At 37.4% G+C, this 21,140-nt stretch overlaps 1 protein-coding gene across 1 annotated transcript in view; it reads left to right on the forward strand.

Moving 5' to 3' along the window:
* Positions 1-17,800, forward strand: part of CFAP47 (cilia and flagella associated protein 47) — a gene marked incomplete at its 5' end in the record, with an annotated part of 301,208 nt that extends 283,408 nt beyond the window's left edge. The window contains 3 exon segments of the mRNA XM_057537629.1: positions 10,780-10,948; positions 17,589-17,751; positions 17,754-17,800. Coding sequence (XP_057393612.1) covers positions 10,780-10,948; positions 17,589-17,751; positions 17,754-17,800 — 379 coding nt within the window.
* Between the last annotated feature and the right edge of the window lie 3,340 nt (positions 17,801-21,140).

The raw sequence follows: 21,140 nt of genomic DNA on the forward strand, positions 1-21,140 counted from the left end.
TCTTGCTGTCTTCCTTTATGTTGTATTGATTTTTTTTCTAGTAACATGCTTTGATTCCTTTCTCATTTTCTTTTGGGTTATCTTCTGTAGGTGTTTTCTTTGTGGTTACCATAGGGCTTACATAAAACATCTCATAAGTTTAACAATCCATTTTAAGCTGATAACTTGACTTCAACTGCATGCAAAATCTGTACACTTTGTTAGTGATGTACAAATTACATATTTTATATTGTGTATCCATTAATATATTTTATAATTATAGTTATTTTTTTTTATTTTTTTTTAATTTTTTTAAACATCTTTATTGAAGTATAATTGCCTTACAATAGTGTGTTAGCTTCTGCTTTATAACAAAGTGAATCAGTTATACATATACAATATGTTCCCATTTCTCTTCCCTCTTGCATCTCCCTCCCTCCCACCCTCCCCATCCCACCCCTCTAGGTGGTCACAAAGCACCGAGCTGATCTCCCTGTGCTGTGCGGCTGCTTCCCACTAGCTATCTATTTTACATTTGGTAGTGTATATATGTCCATGACACTCTCTTACCCTGTCACATCTCACCCCACCCCCTCCCCATATCCTCAAGTCCATTCTCTAGTAGGTCTGTGTCTTTATTCCCGTCTTGCCACTAGGTTCTTCATGGCCTTTTTTTTTTTTCCCTTAGATTCCGTATATATGTGTTAGCATACTGTATTTGTTTTTCTCTTTCTGACTTACTTCACTCTGTATGACAGACTCTAACTCCATCCACCTCATTACAAATACCTCCATTTCATTTCTTTTTATGGCTGAGTAATATTCCATTGTATATATGTGCCACATCTTCTTCATCCATTCATCTGTCGATGGACATTTAGGTTGCTTCCATGTCCTGGCTATTGTAAATAGAGCTGCAATGAACATTTTGGTACATGACTCTTTTTGACCTATGGTTTTCTCAGGGTATATGCCCAGTAGTGGGATTGCTGGGTCATATGGTAGTTCTATTTGTAGTTTTTTAAGGAACCTCCATACTGTTCTCCATAGTGGCTGTATCAATTTACATTCCCACCAACAGTGCAAGAGTGTTCCCTTTCCTCCACACCCTCTCCAGCATTTATTGTTTCTAGATTTTTTGATGATGGCCATTCTGACCGGTGTGAGATGATATCTCATTGTAGTTTTGATTTGCATTTCTCTAATGATTAATGATGTTGAGCATTCTTTCATGTGTCTGTAGGCCATCTGTATATCTTCTTTGGAGAAATGTCTATTTAGATCTTCTGCCCATTTTTGGATTGGGTTGTTCGTTTTTTTGTTATTGAGCTGCATGAGCTGGTTGTAAATCTTGGAGATTAATCCTTTGTCAGTTGCTTCATTTGCAAATATTTTCTCCCATTCTGAGGGTTGTCTTTTCGTCTTGTTTATGGTTTCCTTTGCTGTGCAAAAGCTTTTAAGTTTCATTAGGTCCCATTTGTTTATTTGTGTTCTTATTTCCATTTCTCTGGGAGCTGGGTCAAAAAGAATCTTGCTGTGATGTATGTCATAGAGTGTTCTGCCTATGTTTTCCTCTAAGAGTTTGATAGTGTCTGCCCTTACACTTAGGTCTTTAATCCATTTTGAGTTTATTTTTGAGCATGGTGTCAGGGAGTGTTCTAATTTCATACTTTTACATGTTCCTGTCCAATTTTCCCAGCACCACTTATTGAAGAGGCTGTCTTTTCTCCACTGTATATGCTTGCCTCCTTTATCAAAGATAAGTTGACCATATGTGTGTGGGTTTATCTCTGGGCTTTCTATCCTGTTCCATTGATCTATATTTCTGTTTTTGTGCCAGTACCAAACTGTCTTGATTACTGAAGCTTTGTAATATAGTCTGAAGTCAGGGAGCCTGATTCCCCCAGCTCCATTTTTCGTTCTCAAGATGGCTTTGGCTATTCGGGGTCTTTTGTGTTTCCATACAAATTGTGAAATTTTTTGTTCTAGTTCTGTGAAAAATGCCAGTGGTAGTTTGATAGGGATTGCATTGAATCTGTAGATTGCTTTGGGTAGTAGAGTCATTTTCACAATGTTGATTCTTCCAATCCAGGAACATGGTATATCTCTCCATCTATTTGTATCATCTTTAATTTCTTTCATCAGTGTCTTATAATTTTCTGCATACAGGTCTTTTGTCTCCTTAGGTAGGTTTATTCCTAGATATTTTATTCTTTTTGTTGCAATGGTAAATGGGAGTGTTTTCTTAATTTCACTTTCAGATTTTTCGTCATTAGTGTATAGAAATGCAAGAGATTTCTGTGCATTAATTTTGTATCCTGCTACTTTACCAAATTCATTGATTAGCTCTAGGAGTTTTCTGGTAGCATCTTTAGGATTCTCTATGTATAGTATCATGTCATCTGCAAATAGTGACAGCTTTACTTCTTCTTTTCCAATTTGGATTCCTTTTATTTCTTTGTCTTCTCTGATTGCTGTGGCTAGGACTTCCAGAACTATGTTGAATAATAGTGGTGAGAGTGGGCAACCTTGTCTTGTTCCTGATCTTAGTGGAAATGGTTTCAGTTTTTCACCATTGAGGACAATGTTGGCTGTGGGTTTGTCATATATGGCCTTTATTATGTTGAGGAAAGTTCCCTCTATGCCTACTTTCTGCAGGGCTTTTATCATAAATGGGTGTTGAATTTTGTCGAAAGCTTTCTCTGCATCTATTGAGATGATCATATGGTTTTTCTCCTTCAATTTGTTAATATGGTGTATCACATTGATTGATTTGCGTATATTGAAGAATCCTTGCATTCCTGGAATAAACCCCACTTGATCATGGTGTATGATCTTTTTAATGTGCTGTTGGATTCTGTTTGCTAGTATTTTGTTGAGGATTTTTGCATCTATGTTCATCAGTGATATTGGCCTGTAGTTTTCTTTCTTTGTGACATCTTTGTCTGGTTTTGGTATCAGGGTGATGGTGGCCTCGTAGAATGAGTTTGGGAGTGTTCCTCCCTCTGCAATATTTTGGAAGAGTTTGAGAAGGATAGGTGTTAGCTCTTCTCTAAATGTTTGATAGAATTCACCTGTGAAGCCATCTGGTCCTGGGCTTTTGTTTGTTGGAAGGTTTTTAATCACAGTTTCAATTTCAGTGCTTGTGATTGGTCTGTTCATATTTTCTATTTCTTCCTGGTTCAGTCTTGGCAGTTTGTGCATTTCTAAGAATCTGTCCATTTCTTCCAGGTTGTCCATTTTATTGGCATAGAGTTGCTTGTAGTAATCTCTCATGATCTTTTGTATTTCTGCAGTGTCTGTGGTTACTTCTCCTTTTTCATTTCTAATTCTATTGATCTGGGTCTTCTCCCTTTTTTTCTTGATGAGTCTGGCTAATGGTTTATCAATTTTGTTTATCTTTTCAAAGAACCAGCTTTTAGTTTCATTGATTTTTGCTATTGTTTCCTTCATTTCTTTTTCATTTATTTCTGACCTGATCTTTATAATTTCTTTCCTTCTGCTGGCTTTGGGGTTTTTTTGTTCTTCTTTCTCTAATTGCTTTAGGTGCAAGGTTAGGTTGTTTATTCGAGATGTTTCCTGTTTCTTGAGGTAGGCTTGTATTGCTATAAACTTCCCTCTTAGCACTGCTTTTGCTGCGTCCCATAGGTTTTGGGTCGTCGTGTCTCCGTTGTCATTTGTTTCTAGGTATTTTTTGATTTCCCCTTTGATTTCTTCAGTAATCACTTCGTTCTTAAGTAATGTATTGTGTAGCCTCCATGTGTTTGTATTTTTTACAGATCTTTTCCTGTAATTGATATCTAGTCTCATAGCGTTGTGGTCGGAAAAGATACTTGATACGATTTCAATTTTCTTAAATTTACCAAGGCTTGATTTGTGACCCAAGATATGATCTATCCTGGAGAATGTTCCATGAGCACTTGAGAAAAATGTGTATTCTGTTGTTTTTGGGTGGAATGTCCTATAAATATCAATTAAGTCCATCTTGTTTAATGTATCATTTAAAGCTTGTGTTTCCTTATTTATTTTCATTTTGGATGATCTGTCCATTGGTGAAAGTGGGGTGTTAAAGTCCCCTACTATGATTGTGTTGCTGTCAATTTCCCCTTTTATGGCTGTTAGTATTTGCCTTATGTATTGAGGTGCTCCTATGTTGGGTGCATAAATATTTACAATTGTTATACCTTCCTCTTGGATCGATCCCTTGATCATTATATAGTGTCCTTCTTTGTCTCTTGTAATAGTCTTTATTTTAAAGTCTATTTTGTCTGATATGAGAATTGCTACTCCAGCTTTCTTTAGATTTCCATTTGCATGGAATATCTTTTTCCATCCCCTCACTTTCAATCTGTATGTGTCTCTAGGTCTGAAGTGGGTCTCTTGTAGACAGCATATATATGGGTCTTGTTTTTGTATCCATTCAGCCAGCCTGTGTCTTTTGGTGGGAGCATTTAATCCATTTACATTCAAGGTAATTATCGATATGTATGTTCCTATTCCCATTTTCTTAAATGTATTGGGTTTGTTATTGTAGGTGTTTTCCTTCTCTTGTGTTTCTTGCCTAGAGAAGTTCCTTTAGCATTTGTTGTAAAGCTGGTTTGGTGGTGCTGAACTCTCTCAGCTTTTGCTTGTCTGTAAAGGTTTTAATTTCTCCATCGAATCTGAATGAGATCCTTGCTGGGTAGAGTAATCTTGGTTGTAGGTTTTTCTCCTTCATCACTTTAAGTATATCCTGCCACTCCCTTCTGGCTTGCAGAGTTTCTGCTGAGAGATCAGATGTTAACCTTATGGGGATTCCCTTGTGTGTTATTTGTTTTTTTTCCCTTGCTGCCTTTAATATGTTTTCCTTATATTTAATTTTTGACAGTTTGATTAATATGTGTCTTGGCGTGTTCCTCCTTGGGTTTATCCTGTATGGGACTCTCTGTGCTTCCAGGACTTGATTAACTATTTCCTTTCCCATATTAGGGAAGTTTTCAACTATAATCTCTTCAAAAATTTTCTCAGTCCCTTTCTTTTTCTCTTCTTCTTCTGGTACCCCTATAATTCGAATGTTGGAGCGTTTAATGTTGTCCCAGAGGTCCCTGAGACTGTCCTCAGTTCTTTTCATTCTTTTTTCTTTATCCTGCTCTGTAGTAGTTATTTCCACCATTTTATCTTCCAGGTCACTTATCCTTTCTTCTGCCTCAGTTATTCTACTATTGATCCCATCTAGAGTATTTTTAATTTCATTTATTGTGTTCTTCATCATTGCTTGGTTCCTCTTTAGTTCTTCTACATCCTTGTTAAATGTTTCTTGCATTTTGTCTATTCTATTTCCAAGATTTTGGATCATCCTTACTATCATTATTCTGAATTCTTTTTCAGGTAGACTACCTATTTCCTCTTCATTTGTTAAGTCCAGTGTGTTTTGAGCCTGCTCCTTCATCTGCTGTGTGTTTTTCTGTCGTCTCATTTTGCCTATCTTACTGTGTTTGGGGTCTCCTTTTCACAGGCTGCAGGTTCGTAGTTCCCGTTGTTTTTGGTATCTGTCCCCAGTGGCTAAGGTTGGTTCAGTGGGTTGTGTAGGCTTCCTGGTGGAGGGAATTAGTGCCTGAGTTCTGGTGGATGAGGCTAGATCTTGTCTTTCTGGTGGGCACGTCCACGTCTGGTGGTGTATTTTGGTGTGTCTGTGGCCTTATTATGATTTTAGGCAGCCTCTCTGCTAATGGATGGGGTTGTGTTCCTGTCTAGCTAGTTGTTTGGCATAGGGTGTCCAGCACTGTAGCTTGCTGGTCGTTGGGTGAAGCTGGGTCTTGATGTTGAGATGGAGATCTCTGGGAGATTTTTGCCGTTTGGTATTACGTGGAGCTGGGAGGTCTCTTGTGGACCAGTGTTCTGAAGTTGGCTCTCCCACCTCAGAGGCATGGCCCTGATGCCTGGCTGGAGCACCAAGAGCCTTTCGTCCACACAGCTCAGAGTAAAAGGGAGAAAAAATAGAAAGAAAGAAAGAAAGAGGCTATAATATAGTGAAGTAAAATAAAGCTATTGTAAAGCAAAGCTATACAGACAAAATCTCACCCAGAAGCATATACATATACACTCACAAAAAAAAGGAAAAGGGGAAAAATTAATATCTCCTGCTCCCAAAGTCCACCTCCTGAATTTGGGGTGATTCGTTGTCTATTCAGGTATTCCACAGATGCAGGTACATCAAGTTGTTTGTGGAGCTTTAATCCGCTGCTTCTGAGGCTGCTGGGAGAGATTTCCCCTTCTCTTCCCTGTTCGCACAGCTCCTGGGGTTCAGCTTTGGATTTGGACCCGCCTCTGCGTGTAGGTCGCCTGAGGGCGTCTGTTCCCCGCCCAGACAGGACGGGGTTAAAGGAGCAGCTGCTTCGGGGGCTCTGGCTCACCCAGGCCGCGGGGAGGGAGGGGTACAGAGGAGGCGGGGCGAGCCTGCAGCGTCAGAGGCCGGCGTGACGTTGCACCAGCCTGAGGCGCGCAGTGCGTTCTCCCAGGGATGTTGTCCCCGGATCCCGGGACCCTGGCAGTGGCGGGCTGCACAGGCTACCGGGAGGGGCGGTGTGGAGAGTGACCTGTGCTCACACACAGGCTTTTTGGAGGCGGCAGCAGCAGCCCCAGCGTCTCACGCCCGTCTCTGGGGTCCGCGCTGATCGCCGCAGCTCGCGCCCTTCTCTGGAGTTTGTTTAGGCGGCGCTCTGAATCCCCTCTCCTTGCGCGCAGCGAAACTAAGAGGCAAGAAAAAGTCTCTTGCCTCTTCGGCAGCTGCAGACCTTTTCCCGGTCTCCCTCCCGGCTAGCTGTGGTGCGCCAACCCCTTCAGGCTGTGTTCACGCTGCCAGCCCCAGTCCTCTCCCTGCGATCCGACCGAAGCCGAGCCTCAACTCCCAGCCCCGGCCGCCCCGGCGGGTGAGCAGACAAGCCTCTCGGGCTGGTGAGCGCTGCTCGGCGCCGAGCCTCTGTGCGGGAGTCTCTCCGTTTTTCCCTCTGCGCCCCTGTTGCTGTGGGGTCCGCGCTGATAGCCGCGGCTTGCGCCCTTCTCTGGAGTTCGTTTAGACGGCGCTCTGAATCCCCTCTCCTTGCCCGCCGCGAAACAAAGAGGCAAGAAAAAGTCTCTTGCCTCTTCGGCAGCTGCAGACTTTTTCCCGGACTCACTTCCGGCTACCTGTGGTGCACTAAACCCTTCAGGCTGTGTTCACGCTGCCAGCCCCAGTCCTCTCCCTGCGATCCGACTGAAGCCGAGCCTCAGCTCCCAGCCCCGCCCGCCCCGGCGGGGAAGCAGACAAGCCTCTCGGGCTGGTGAGTGCTGCTCGGCGCCGAGCCTCTGTGCGGGAACCTCTCCGCTTTGCCCTCCGCACCCCTGTGGCTGCGCTCTCCTCCGTGGCTCCAAAGCTTCCCCCCTCCGCCACCCGCAGTCTCCGCCCGCGAAGGGGCTTCCTAGTGCGTGGAAACCTTTCCTCCTTCACAGCTCCCTCCCACTGGTGCAGGTGCCGTCCCTATTCTTTTGTCTCTGTTATTTCTTTTTTTTTTTTTCTTTTGCTCTACCCAAGTACGGGGGGAGTTTCTTGCCTTTTTGGAGGTCGGACGTTTTCTGCCAGCGTTCAGTGGGTGTTCTGTAGGAGCAGTTCCACGTGTAGATGTATTTCTACTGTATCTGTGGGAAGGAAGGTGATCTCCGCGTCTTACTCTTCCGCCATCTTCTCCCAGCAATCTATAGTTATTTTTATACTTTTGTTTTTTAACTTTTATGCCACAATTAAAAGTGATTTATGTACCACTGTTACACTATTCAATTTGTGTATTTTTCTATATATTTACCTTTACCAGTGAGCTTTATACTTTCACATGCTTTTGTGTGGCTGTTTGGCATCTTTTCATTTCAACTTGAAGGACTCCCTTTAGCATGCCTTGTAAGGCAGGTCTAATGGTGATTAGCTCCCTCAGCTTTTCTTTGTCAGGGAAAGTATCTACTTCATTTTTGAAGGATGGTTTTGCTGGTTATAGTATTTTTGTTCAGCAGTTTGTTTTTTATCACTTTAAATATATCATCCCTCTCATTTCAGGCTTACAAGGTTTCTGCTGAGAGTCTTACAAGGATTCCCTTGTATGTGATAAGTTACTTTTCTCTTGCTATTTCGAAATTCTCTTTTTGGCTTTGTTGACATTTTGATTATGCATCTCATTGTGGAGTTATTTGGTTTCATCCTATTTAGAGCCTTTTGGACTTCATGAATCTGATGTCCATTTCCTTCCCTAGATTTGGGAAGTTTTCGGCCATTATTTCTTTAAATAAGCTTTTTGCCTCTATTTTTCTCTGTTCCTTCTGAGACTCATAATGTGTATATTGGTCCTCTTGATATTGTTGTGTAAGTCCCTTAGATTTTCTTCACTCTATCTTATTTATTTTTCTTTTTGCTCCTCTGACTGGATAATTTCACATGACTTTTCTTCAAATTCTCTGATTACTTTTGCTTGATCAAATCTGTTGAACCTCTAGTGAATTTTTCATTTCAGTGAATTTTTCAGCTACATTCCTCAGCTCCAAAATTTGTTTGGTCTTTTTTTATATTTTCTATCTCTTTGTTGAAATTCTCATTTTGTTCATGCATTGTTTTCCTGATATTGTTGAACATCTTCATGACAGTTATTTTGAATAATTTGTCAAGTAATTCCTATACCTCCATTTCTTTATGGTGTGTTTCTGGAGACTTATTTTATTTCTTTAACAGGGTAATTTTTTTCTGTTTCTTCATATTCTTTTTAACTTTGTGTTGGTATCTACACATTTGAAAAAATAGCTACCTCTCCCATTCTTTACATACTGGCTTTATACAAGGAAAGATCTTCACCAAGCAGTGCAACTAGAGACTCTGGGGGCCTCTCAGATCTTTTCTGTGAATATGTCTTTCTGATCTTGTGTATGAAGATTACTAATTAGAGGGGCTTGCCAGCTTCTGTTTTCTCAGGAGTTTGTAATCTCTTGCTCCCTCTGGTGTCTGTCTTCTGTAGTGTGAGTACTCTGAAATAGCATACTGCCCAGATCTTTTTTTCAGCAGCCTCTAGGCATCTAGTGTTTGTCATGTTCTCTCAGTTCCATAAGACAAGCAAGACAGAAACCAGAACCTTAAGCAGCCCACTGAAAAGCCAGAAATTTGGACGCATGTTCCACTCTTCTTTTTCTGCACTTATGGAGAGCCTTCTGAGCTATATCAGTTTCTGTCTGCCATACCATGAGACCTCTGTAGAACCAGTACGCTGCCCAGCTCTTTTTTGTTCTCAGAAACTACCATGCTTCTAGAGTGTGTCAGGTCTCATCAATACTTCAAGATATGCAAGACAGAAGCCAGTCCCCCAGTAGCCCCACACCTCCAATATCCAGTTGTTGGATGTCTGGTCCACTCTTCTCTTTTCTTCACCTGGGAGAAGTGAGACCTGAGAATTTCCTCCTAATCCTATGGTACTGTGCTCAGGAGGGAGAGCTTGTGGTGACAGCATCCACAAATTTTCCTAATAGCTTCAAAGCAGCTGATTTTGCACTCACCTGGAGGGCAGAAGCCTCTTAACTGGTTTCAGAATTTCTCACAATGGAAATTGGCCTGCATATTTTTGAATCAGTGTCTCCATGGAACTGATCTGGGGCTTCCTATTCTGCCATCTCCCTGACATCACCCCTCTGGATATTCTGTTTTATACATCTCTTATTTATTGGATCATGCATCATTGCCTAGCAATGGTAATAAAATGTTTTAAAACAATAACAATCATAATGACTATATTAATATTAATTAGTCCTTGTCAGGTACTTTCCATGTGCCAGGAAAGATAATAATCTTTATGGGTATTATTAATTTAACAGAATGAAAACTGAGGTTCAAAAAGACTAGGCAAGTTGCCTGAAGTCATGCTCCCAGATAGAGCTAAGATTCCAGTCTAAGCCATCTGTATCCTTAGTCCACTTTCTCAGACCACCTGCTATGATACTCAATACACATTTACTGAAAGGATCAATGAGTGCCAACCTGAATCTCCCATCTGCTCTTCTATGTTTCACTGTTGGATCTTTTCTAGGAAACTGTTCTTTACCTTCTGCCTGTATCTCCCCCGTCAGTTCGGATTTTAAATTCCTCACAACCTCCCATGTACTGTGCCTCTCTCCTGCTTTCTTCTACCAAGAAGTTCCTCAACTTCTTTCACAGTCTTCATCTCAAATGTAATCTACCTTGACTTCAGGATGGTCACTTGAATCTTAAATGTCACTCAGTTCACTTCAGATCATAGCAGCTCATCTTCAGGCCCAAGAATCTTTAATGAACCTGTAAAGTATTTATGTCTTACTTAGCAAGTGGAAAACTGAAGGAGAGTGAGCAAATATCACATTGGAATAATAGTAAAAACAAAGGCTTTATGATAGCTGCTGTGGTCAGGCATTTTACATATTAATTTATTTAAAAATAATTGAATTTTCATTTGGGACATTGAGTTCTTCCAGTTTTTATAGGGACAGCATTGTATTCTTTGTACACTATAAAAATAAAATGTGATTGAAAATATCTTTAAGATTCCATTTTTGTCACCCTGCAAAGAATGACACTTTTCGGTAATTTAAAAAATGCCTCCTCACTATTACTCTGTAAGCATTCCATCAAGTAACAAGTATCAGACTCACAGCTGCATAGCAGCATTAATGTTTAACTGTAGTCCTATGCAACAGGATATAAACCAAGCCCTACCCATCAAGTTCTCATAAAGAGAACAGGGTAATGATACAATTTTAAAGGTTGATATTATATTTTTGTTCCAGAAAACCCGAGCCATTCACGGCATACTTCCTACCTGGCAGTTATCCTGAGTTTTTTGTAAAACCTCAGGTTGGAGAACTTCTTCCTTTTGACACTGAAGGAACTCTAATCGTTGTGGGTTTTAAACCCAAAATGTACAGCAGTAAATACACAGCAACATTAGCAATACAGGTGAGTTCTACAAAGGCAGTAGTCAAGAATGTTTGATGTCACAGAAGTCATTAAATGACTTTGTGAGAAAAGATTTCACCCAATGATCACAGATAAAGAATAGCAACATTATCTTGCAAAAGTCAACATATTTCAACTGCTCTGTCTTGTTTTAATTTCCTTTTGGTCAATAAAGAAATTTTAAATGTGCAGTATAACCAAAAATATTGTTATCACCAGTGAAAATAGGAAATTATTTCTCTTCCATATTGAGGAATTGTGGAAGAGATAAATAATGACTGTAAAGTGATTTGTATAGTCACATATTATTTTCTATAATAACCTATTCAAAGACTTTAGGTGATTTGAGATAGAGATTTTGAAACCTTTGATTAAGGGATAAGATGCTTTCAAAATGTTAAAGTCTAAAATGAAGAAAATTAAATAGAAGATAAAATTTATCTTGAATTGGAAAAAAAAACGATGTGAGATGGGTCATTAATATAAAATAATGTTAAAGTGATCATTTTATTAAAAGTTAAGGTAACTACAATTCTGAAAATTTATCCAGTAAGCAACACTTCTCCATAAAATTTCCCACATATATGCCACTAAGAACTTTTTGGCTTAAGATAACTTTCAAGTTATTTTTGAAAAGATGCCTATTGCCACTGTCTGTTTTCAGTAGCACAGGCACAAGGGACTTGTAGTCATGTTTTGAGACACAACTACTGATGCCAAAGTGTCTACTAGACTTCTGAATCAGACACTAATTAAGCAGCACCATTGGCAGAAAAATGTGTTGTTACTGTTTTAATGAATAGAGAAAAATGTTGAATATTGCTTGAGAAAATTATTTTTATTTTTCATCTTAGAGTCCTTACAACCCAGGTAATAAAAATATAAAGCCTCTGGAGCCTTGCTGCACATAACCCACTCCTGTGTTAATATTTGATTTTAAATGATCATGTTGATGTATTTCCTTCTTAAAATAATATTTTTAAAATAGATTTGTGAATAAAATTATATTCAGTTTATAGCATATGGTGGACATTTCTGAAATTAACTACTTAGGAGGTTTTACCAACAAAATTCTGTTTCTGATTTCCCTATGCAGAATTGACAATTAAATCAGTGGCAGCAGAATTGAAGGGTTTCTGTGAAAGAATAAGTTAGTATATAGGATCAACTGAGAATATAACATTTTCATTTAGTCTGAAGTAATATAGTTTGATAAAGTATATACGGGGAAAATTGAGAAATCACTATTTGGATTTAAGAAGTCACTATTTTGTTGATCCTATTTTTATTATGGAAAATTCCAAATACGTGTAGAAATGGAGAGAATAATTAATCCACACGTGCTCATCATCCCATATGAACACTTATCAACTCAAGGCCACTCCTGCTTCAAATATATTCCCACCCCCTTCCTGACTTCCCATATTATTTTGAAGAAAATGCCAGACATCCTACTATCTGCAAGTATTTTCTACTAATCTCTAAAAGACAAAAATCTTAACCGTAATAGCATTATCACATCTAAAATTTAACAATAATTCCTTAACATCAGTACATACCAAATATCCATTTAGTGTTCAAATTTTCAATTGACTCATAAATCTCATATTTTTTAATTTAAATAAATATGTAAAGACATAAAAATAGTACACAGAGTCCTATGAATCCTTCTCCCAGCTCTCCCAATGGTGACATCTTATATAGCTGTAGTAAAATATCAATACAAAGATATTAACTTAAGAAAATAGTGTTAACTAGGCTAGAGACCTTATTCCATTTTTTACATTTTTCACATGCATTTGTGTGTGTGTGTGTGTGTGTGTGTATGTCTGGTTCTAGACAGTTTGAACCCATGTATAGATGTGTATAACTACAGTCACAAGTGAGATGGAGAACTCTTCCATCACAGCAAAGGAACTATGTCTTGCTAACCCTTTCTAGTCATGTCCAATACTGTAACTCCCTCTCTACCCCTGGAAACTAGTAATCTTTTCTCCATCCCTTTGATTTCATAATTTCTAAAATATTATATAAATGGAATTATATGTAACCTTTTGAGATTGGCTTTTTATGCTAAGTATAATACCCTTGGGGTTCATAAAGGTTATTATATATATCAAATCAATGGTTTTGAAATCATGGTTCAAACATTGTCTGACTCCAAAACCCTGCTATTAATGATAACACCATGATGTCTCACGTGATAAATGTGAAGAATTTTAAAAGTTAATTCATTATCTAAATAAAAATTATTGTTTACATTATTATCATCTTTTGTAAACTGTTGGTTTTAAGCATTAAGTCAATTAATACTTGTAACATATATGAAACCTATGGTCTTCATTGTGCTTTACTTGGAAATAAAAAGTAGGATTCTTAAGAACAGTTTAGTTAAATATTACCCTATACAAACTTCAAGAACCCTGTTAGCAAGCTTCATAAGTTCCCTTTCAATTAAACCATATTTAGAATGATTAAAAAGTGTCTCTTCCCCACTGTTATACAAGGCATATAGCTTTGCGAGACTTAAGTTAACTTGGTCAGAGTATTACAAAAAGCAGTGTGACTCAAAGAGAGTCGACAGTCCACTCAACTTCCATGGTGAACATGATGAATCTTAAATAATTTATATAAACCTCTGAAGGCTATCAGAATTACCCAAGATAAAACATATAAGGCTTGTACAAAAGAAATATTTATATGTAGAGGGACCTGGTATAACTAGAGACATAACTAGGCATAGGCATAAGTAATATGTATGTAATTGTATTGGTTTTAAAGGAATTGGCCATTGCCATGAAACTGTGGGATAGATATATATATATATCTTGGTTTGTATTTTCTCATAAGCAGATCCTGAAATAAGGATTCAAGTCCATGTAACATATTTACCATGTGATCACAGGAAACAGATGTAGAGAAGCCAGGATATGAGACACAGAAGGAATAGAAACCAATAAAGGGTGCTTTTATCAAGGCAATTACCAGAGTGGGCTCCTGGAATTTAAAGCCATGGGAGTTCTCTGGGAAATCATGTGGAACTCACACCTCAGAATATTCACACCTGAGGGGGCCAGGGAGTTGGAGGGTTTATACACCAACTACTACTGTTCAATCATTGATTGAGGAATGTTCCCAGGAATTGTTAATTCCCTGGCAGCACAGAAGCCTTCTGGAGTTTCTGAAAAACTTCAAGTCAAAGAGGTGCAGATACTGGCAATTGGAAATTGGGCGGCAATGAAATGGAAACGTCTGAGGGATGTACCTGGGTACAGGCCACATCAGCTAATGCTTCCATTCATAAGAATGTGCCCTTTAAAACATAGCTTTGGGAATTTATTCCATGAGTTCATTGGCTTTGGTTGATTCCTTTTCAAATTCGAGAGATATTATTTAAATATGGAAATTACATCTGTTTAAAAAATACTTGTTTTTTTAAAATTCATTTAAATAAATAGTTGAGTATAATCGTCAGTTTGGCATTCTTTTGTAAGAATCAGCACAGTGATTCTTTGACACATTAGCTACATGGAGGTATTGGTTTATTCTTATATTATTTTCTCTTCTGCTTTTTTATTTATATTTTCAAAGGGAGATTGAGTATAGAAGACATAGAGCTATATCTTTAAAATGTTTTCAAAAACATGAGTTCTTTTCACAATTGAAAGAAAGTTAACTATAGATATAAGAACTGTAATATTTAATCTTTATAAAATAAATATGTTCTTATTACTATATAAAGTATTGAAATAAAGGACATGAACAACTTCTTAGGAATATATTTATATTTGGATTATATATATTATATGTATACAAACACACACAGCATCACTTATTGCAAAATTAATTTGAATTTTTTCGTCAGTAAATCAATTTTATTTTATTTTATTTATTTTTGGGAGATTGGGATTGACATATATACACTATTGATTCTATGTATAAAATAGATAACTAATGAGAACCTATTGTATAGCACAGAGAAAGACTTTTTTTTAAATTAGAGTATAGTTGATTTACAATGCTGTGTTAATTTCTGCTGTACTGCAAAGTGGATCAGTTATATGTATACATATTTCCACTCTTTTTTAGATATTTTCCCATATAGGTCATTACAGAGTATTGAGTAAAGTTCCCTGTGCTATATAGTAGGTCCTTATTAGTTATCTATTTTATATATAGTAGCGTGTATATGTCAATCCCAATCTCCCAATTTATCCCTCCCTCCCCCCTTTCCCCCCGGTAAACATAAGTTTGTTTTATACATTTGTGACTCTATTTCTGTTTTGTAAATAAGTTCCTTTGTACCATTTTTTTAGATTCCACATATAAGAGATATCATATGATATTTGTCTTTCTCTTTCTGACTTACTTCACTTAGTATGATAATCTATAGTTGCATCCATGTTGCTACAAATGGCATTATTTCGTTCTTTTTTTATGGCTGAGTAATATTCCATTGTATATCTGTACCACATCTTCTTTATCCGTTCACCTGTCGATGGACATTTAGGTTGCTTCCATGTCCTGGCTATTGTAAATAGCACTGCAATGAACATTGTGGTGCATATATCTTTTCGAATTATGGTTTTCTCTGGGTATATGCCCAGGAGTGGGATTGCTGGATCATATGGTAGCTCTATTTTTAGTTTTTTAAGGAACCTCCATACTGTTCTCCATAGTGACTGTACCAATTTACAGTCCCACCAACAGTGCAAGAGGGTTGCACTTTTCTCCACACCCTCTCCAGCATTTATTGTTTGTAGACTTTTTGATGATGACCATTCTGACCAGTGTGAGGTGATACCTCATTGTAGTTTTGATTTGCATTTCTCTAATAATTAGTGATGTTGAGCATCTTTTCATGTGCTCTTTGGCTGTCTGTATGTCTTCTTTGGAGAAATGTCTATTTAGATCTTCCACCCATTTTTTGATTGGGTTGTTTGTTTTTTTGTTATTGAGCTGCATGAGCTGTTTGTATATTTTGGAGATTAATCCCTTGTTGGTAGTATCGTTTGCAAATACTTTCTCCCATTCTGTAGGTTGTCATTTCATTTTGTTTATGGTTTCCTTTGTGGTGCAAAAGCTTGTAAATTTGATTAGGTCCCATTTGTTTATTTTTCTTTTTATTTTCATTACTCCATGGGGTGGATCAAAAAAGATATTGCTACAATTTATGTGAAAGAGTGTTCTTCCTATGTTTTCCTCTAAGAGTTTTATAGTATCCGGCTTTACATTTAGGTCTTTTATCCATTGAGTTTATTTTTGTGTATGGTGTTAGGGAGTGTTCTAATTTCTTTCATTTACATGTAGCTGTCCAGTTTTCCCAGCACCACTTACTGAAGAGGCTATCTTTTCTCCATCGTATATCCTTTCTTCCTTCGTCGTAGATTAGTTGACCATAGGCGCATGGGTTTATCTCTGGGCTTTCTATCCTGTTCCATTGATCTATATTTCTGTTTTTGTGCCAGTACCATACTGTCCTGGTTAATGTAACTTTGTAGTATAGTCTGAAGTCAGGGAGCCTGATTCCTCCCGTTCCATTTTTCTTTCTCAAGATTGCTTTGGCTATTCAGGGTCTTTTGTGTCGCCATACAAATTGTAAAATTTTTTGTTCTAATTCTGTGAAAAATGCCATTTGGTAATTTGATAGGGATTGCATTGAATCTGTAGATTGCTTTGGGTAGTAGAGTCATGTTGATAATATTGATTCTTCCAATCCAAGAATGTGGTATATCTCTCCATCTGTTTGTGCCGTTGATTCTGAATACTTAACTACTATGAGCACTGGATAAAAGAGCCAGTTATGATTAAAACAGGGCCATTCCATTGGTGCAAGAAATTCCTGCACTTAACATTTGGTGATAGATATCACATTACACATTAAACCCTGATGTTACTGCAGTATTCTCTTGGCCTGAACGTCTCCTGAATGAACATACGTGGTACAACTCTTATGTGAAGAAGATGGCCTAGATAAACACAGGTAGCATTCGGAAACTCTGTAAGAGTGATGGGATTTAAGTATGAACATAAATGTGCAGAAAATGCTAGACTGCCTCATTCAATATTGCTATTCTGTACAAAAATGCAGAAGAAATGAAGGATTTTTAAGTAAATCCCTGTATAAGTTGTACTGACCTGGTTTTAGATTATGATTGTCATTAATGAGTTTGCACCATGCTCAGTAGTTACAAATAGTTATATTAGTGATGTGCTTTCATAATCTGAAAAACAGAAGCTTGGCATATTTACCAGTCAGTTCTATAGCCACACTGAAATTCCCATAGATAAATCTTGTGACGTATTATTTCCATTACATATATAGTTCATGCTGGGCAGTGGTCTCATGCAAACCAAGTAGATGGCTTCCCTTTAGATCAGATGGATGCTTAGTTCATCCAGAGGGCAGACCTCTAAGTATGAGAGACTTTTTAGTGAATGGTTTTTAATTCATAAAGCCAAATGCTTTCCTGAATTTATTTTCCATGTTAATTATTTATTATCAGTGCAGTTTCAGTTTTGTGCCCTTCCTGTACCTTTCATGGAGAAGAGAGAAGGTGTTAATTTGGTAAACTTTTTCTTACATTTTTCTCAGTCCCTGGATATTGCATATAAAATCTCTTCCTCTCTTTGTTTCCAGACAGCAGATATGTACTGGTTGTATGATATTAATGGGTTACCTCAAGTTACCATACCACCAGTGAATGTAAAAGCCAAAGTTAACACTACTAACAAGATGTTTGACAACAAGCCATCTAATCGGCACAATTTTATCTATGAAAATGCTCAAATCACAAGGACGGGGTACCCTCTACCATCAAGGGTGCTCCTTTGATGTTGAAGAATAAATAAAAAAATGTTTTTCCCAAAATATTTCTTGGTCTTAAGTAGAGTTGAATATATTTTCTTGAAGATTATTTCATTTTTGGAATATTTCTTAAGAAAACTATTTCAAGTATAATAGGCCTTCTATATTTTCTTTTTGTGAAACTGACTAAATCTATTCTCTGAATATATTATACTTAATTTTTGAGTTATGTATGTGTTATAAAATGGACTGGTTGCAAATACTGGGATTAGTTCACGTTTAAAGAACAGGAGTACATTTGTAGTAAAACTGAAAAATGATTTCAACTTACAAATCCATGCACATAAGCGTATATACTCCATATGATCCTATACTGACTCTTTAAATAATAAAGATATATTTCAAAATGATCCAGGAGAAAGCTTATTTTCTTAAAGGAGAGTATGTCGCTTGGTTCTTATCATTGAGGGGAAATATAATAATAAAGAGCCAATTTAGACCATCTTTAAGACAGTTTGACACAAAATGAGTAGCTCTGCCACAGGTCATTCATGTGATTTTAAACAAGCCACTTACCTTTTTGTGCCCTATTTCCTTGTGTGCAAAATAAAACAACTGTACTAGGAACAAGAGTTGGCAAACTATAGCTAAGTCTAGTTTACCACCTGTCTTTATGCAGCCTACTAGCAAATAATGATTTTTATATTTTTAAATGGTTGAAAAAAATCAATAGAGGAATATTGAGTAACACCAGAAAATTATATCAAATTTAAATTTCATTGTCTACAAGTAAAGTTTTATGGGAACACAGCCACATTCATTTTTTAATATATTGTCTGTAGCTGCTTTTGTGCTATAAAGGTGAAGTTAAGTGGACAGAAACCATATAGCTGAAAAGCTTAAAATATTTACTCTCTGGTACCTTATAGAAAAAATCTGGCAACCCCTGTACTCGGCCAAGAATGACCTCTAGGAACCACTGTCAATGGATTGATCATAATTTCTTCACATGGTGTTAAGTAGAATTCTGGGGATACATATAGGATCAATTAATCTTGTCTGCAGTTATTGAAGTAGAGGAGAGTGGAAGCTCACGTACCACAGATTTTCCATCCTGGAAAGGAGAAGAATTAAAATTCTAAAAGCCCTTCTTGTTCTCTGGCCCTCTAAAGATGTTTCTTTGAGTATAGAGTCATAGATCATTTGTCTGTCCTTTCCTCTGCTGTGCTGTTCTGAGGAGGGGTGGTGTCAGTCTCTGAGTATATTTCTGACAAAGGCTTCATAAAACCTCTCCAAATCCTTAAGAAAGTAGAATCGCATTAGCCGTGAATGTACTTAGAGATCTAATTGCTTTTATATTTTGTTGTTTATGGTAATGCGTAATTATTTAAATAATCTTAAACCTCTTTGTATTGAGCCTTCTGAGAGTCACAATTGCTCTCCTATCTGAAATGCTCCAGTAATTGAAATTAGGCACCCAGAATAGAGTCCATTTGGATTTGACTTTTCTCAGTCAGAGAAGGGAGTGTGAATGAGAACCTGGGAGACATGCTATTAGCTATGTCATGTGTGAACATTTCAAAAATGCTTAAAATTGTGATGCTAGATTGTCCTGTTTCAGATCTTATCCTGGATGTTACCTTCTTCAGAAGAGGTATCTGTAATTGGAAATGTCAGTGCAAACTATTATTTGTCCAAATGAAAATGGGGCAAGAGCAACACAAGTAGACAAAACTGAATAGTGAATAAAATTCTAAGAATCTAAAGGTGGTGTTTGGAAAGGATTCAGGGAGAGGAAACTGTTGCTTTGTATATTTTAGATCATTTCTTAGTCCAGCACTTGTGAATATCAATGGCTCTTAAAATAAAAGGGCATCATCCACTCTCACTTCTATTCAACATTGTGTTGGAAGTCCTTGCATGCAATCAGACAAGAAAAGAAATAAAAAGTATCCAAATTGGAAGGGAAGAGGTAAAACTGTCCCTGTTTGCAAATGATATGGTACTCTCTATAGAGAACCCTAAAGTCTCCACACAAAAACTATTAGAACTAATAAATAAATTCAGGAAGGTAGCAGGATACAAGATTAACCATCCACCTCTCTAGTTTATTGTTTTTTTAAATTTCTTAATCAATATTTTTTATTGAAGTATAGTTGATTTACAATGTTGTGTTAATTTATGCTGTACAGCAAAGTGATTCAGTTATACGTATCTATATATTCTTTCTTTTATATATTCTTTTTCATTATGGTTTATCATAAGATATTGAATATAGTTCTCTGTGCTATACAGTAGGACCTTGTTGTTTATCCATTCTATATATAAAAGCTTACATCTGCTAACCCCAGCCTCCCACTCCATCCCTCCCTCAACACCCTCCCCCCTGGCAACCACCAGTCTGTTCTCTATGTTTGTGATTCTGTTTCTGTTTCATAGATAGGTTCATTTGTGTCATATTTTAGATTCCACGTATAGGTGATATCATATGGTATTTGCCTTTTTCTTTCTGACTTAATTCACTTAGTATGATAATCTCTAGTTGCATCCATCTTGCTGCAGATGGCATGATTTCATTCTTTTTTTGGCTGAGTAGTATTCCATTGTATATATGTACCACATCTTCTTTATCCATTCATCTGTTGGTGGATATTTAGGTTGTTTCCATGTCTTGCCTATTGTGATTAGTGCTGCTTTGAACATAGGGGTGCATGTATCTTTTTGAATTATAGTTTTGTCTGGATATATGCCCAGGAGTGGGATTGCTGGATCATATGGTGATTCTATTTTTAGTTTTCTGAGGAACCTCCATATTGTTTTCCACAGTGGCTGCACCAACTTACATTCCCACCAACAGTGTAGGAGAGTTCCCTTTTCTCTACACCCTCTCCAGCATTTGTTATTTGTAGACTTTTTAATGATGGCCATTCTGACTGGTGTGAAGTAGTACCTCATTGTAGTTTTGATTTGCATTTCTCTAATAATTAGCAATGTTGAGCAACTTTTCATGTGCCTATTGGCCATCTGTATGTCTTCTTTGGAGAAATGTCTATTTAGGTCTTCTGCCCATTTTTCATTGTGTTGTTTGTTTTTTTTGTTGTTGAGTTTTATGAGCTGCTTATATATTTTGGAAATTAAGCCCTTGTCAGTCGCATCATTTGCAAATATTTTCTCCCATTTTGTAGGTTGTCTTTTCATTTTGTTTATGGTTTCCTTTGCTGTGCAAAAGCTTATAAGTTTGGTTAGGTCCCATTTGTTTAGTTTTGTCTTTATTTCTATTGCCTTGGGAAACTGACCTAAGAAAACACTGGTACAATTTATGTCAGGGAATGTTTTGCCTATGATCTCTTCTAGGAGTTTTATGGTGTCATGTCTTATATTTAA

The sequence above is a fragment of the Balaenoptera acutorostrata genome, chromosome X (genome assembly GCF_949987535.1).
Source record: "Balaenoptera acutorostrata chromosome X, mBalAcu1.1, whole genome shotgun sequence".
Classification (NCBI taxonomy): domain Eukaryota; kingdom Metazoa; phylum Chordata; class Mammalia; order Artiodactyla; family Balaenopteridae; genus Balaenoptera; species Balaenoptera acutorostrata.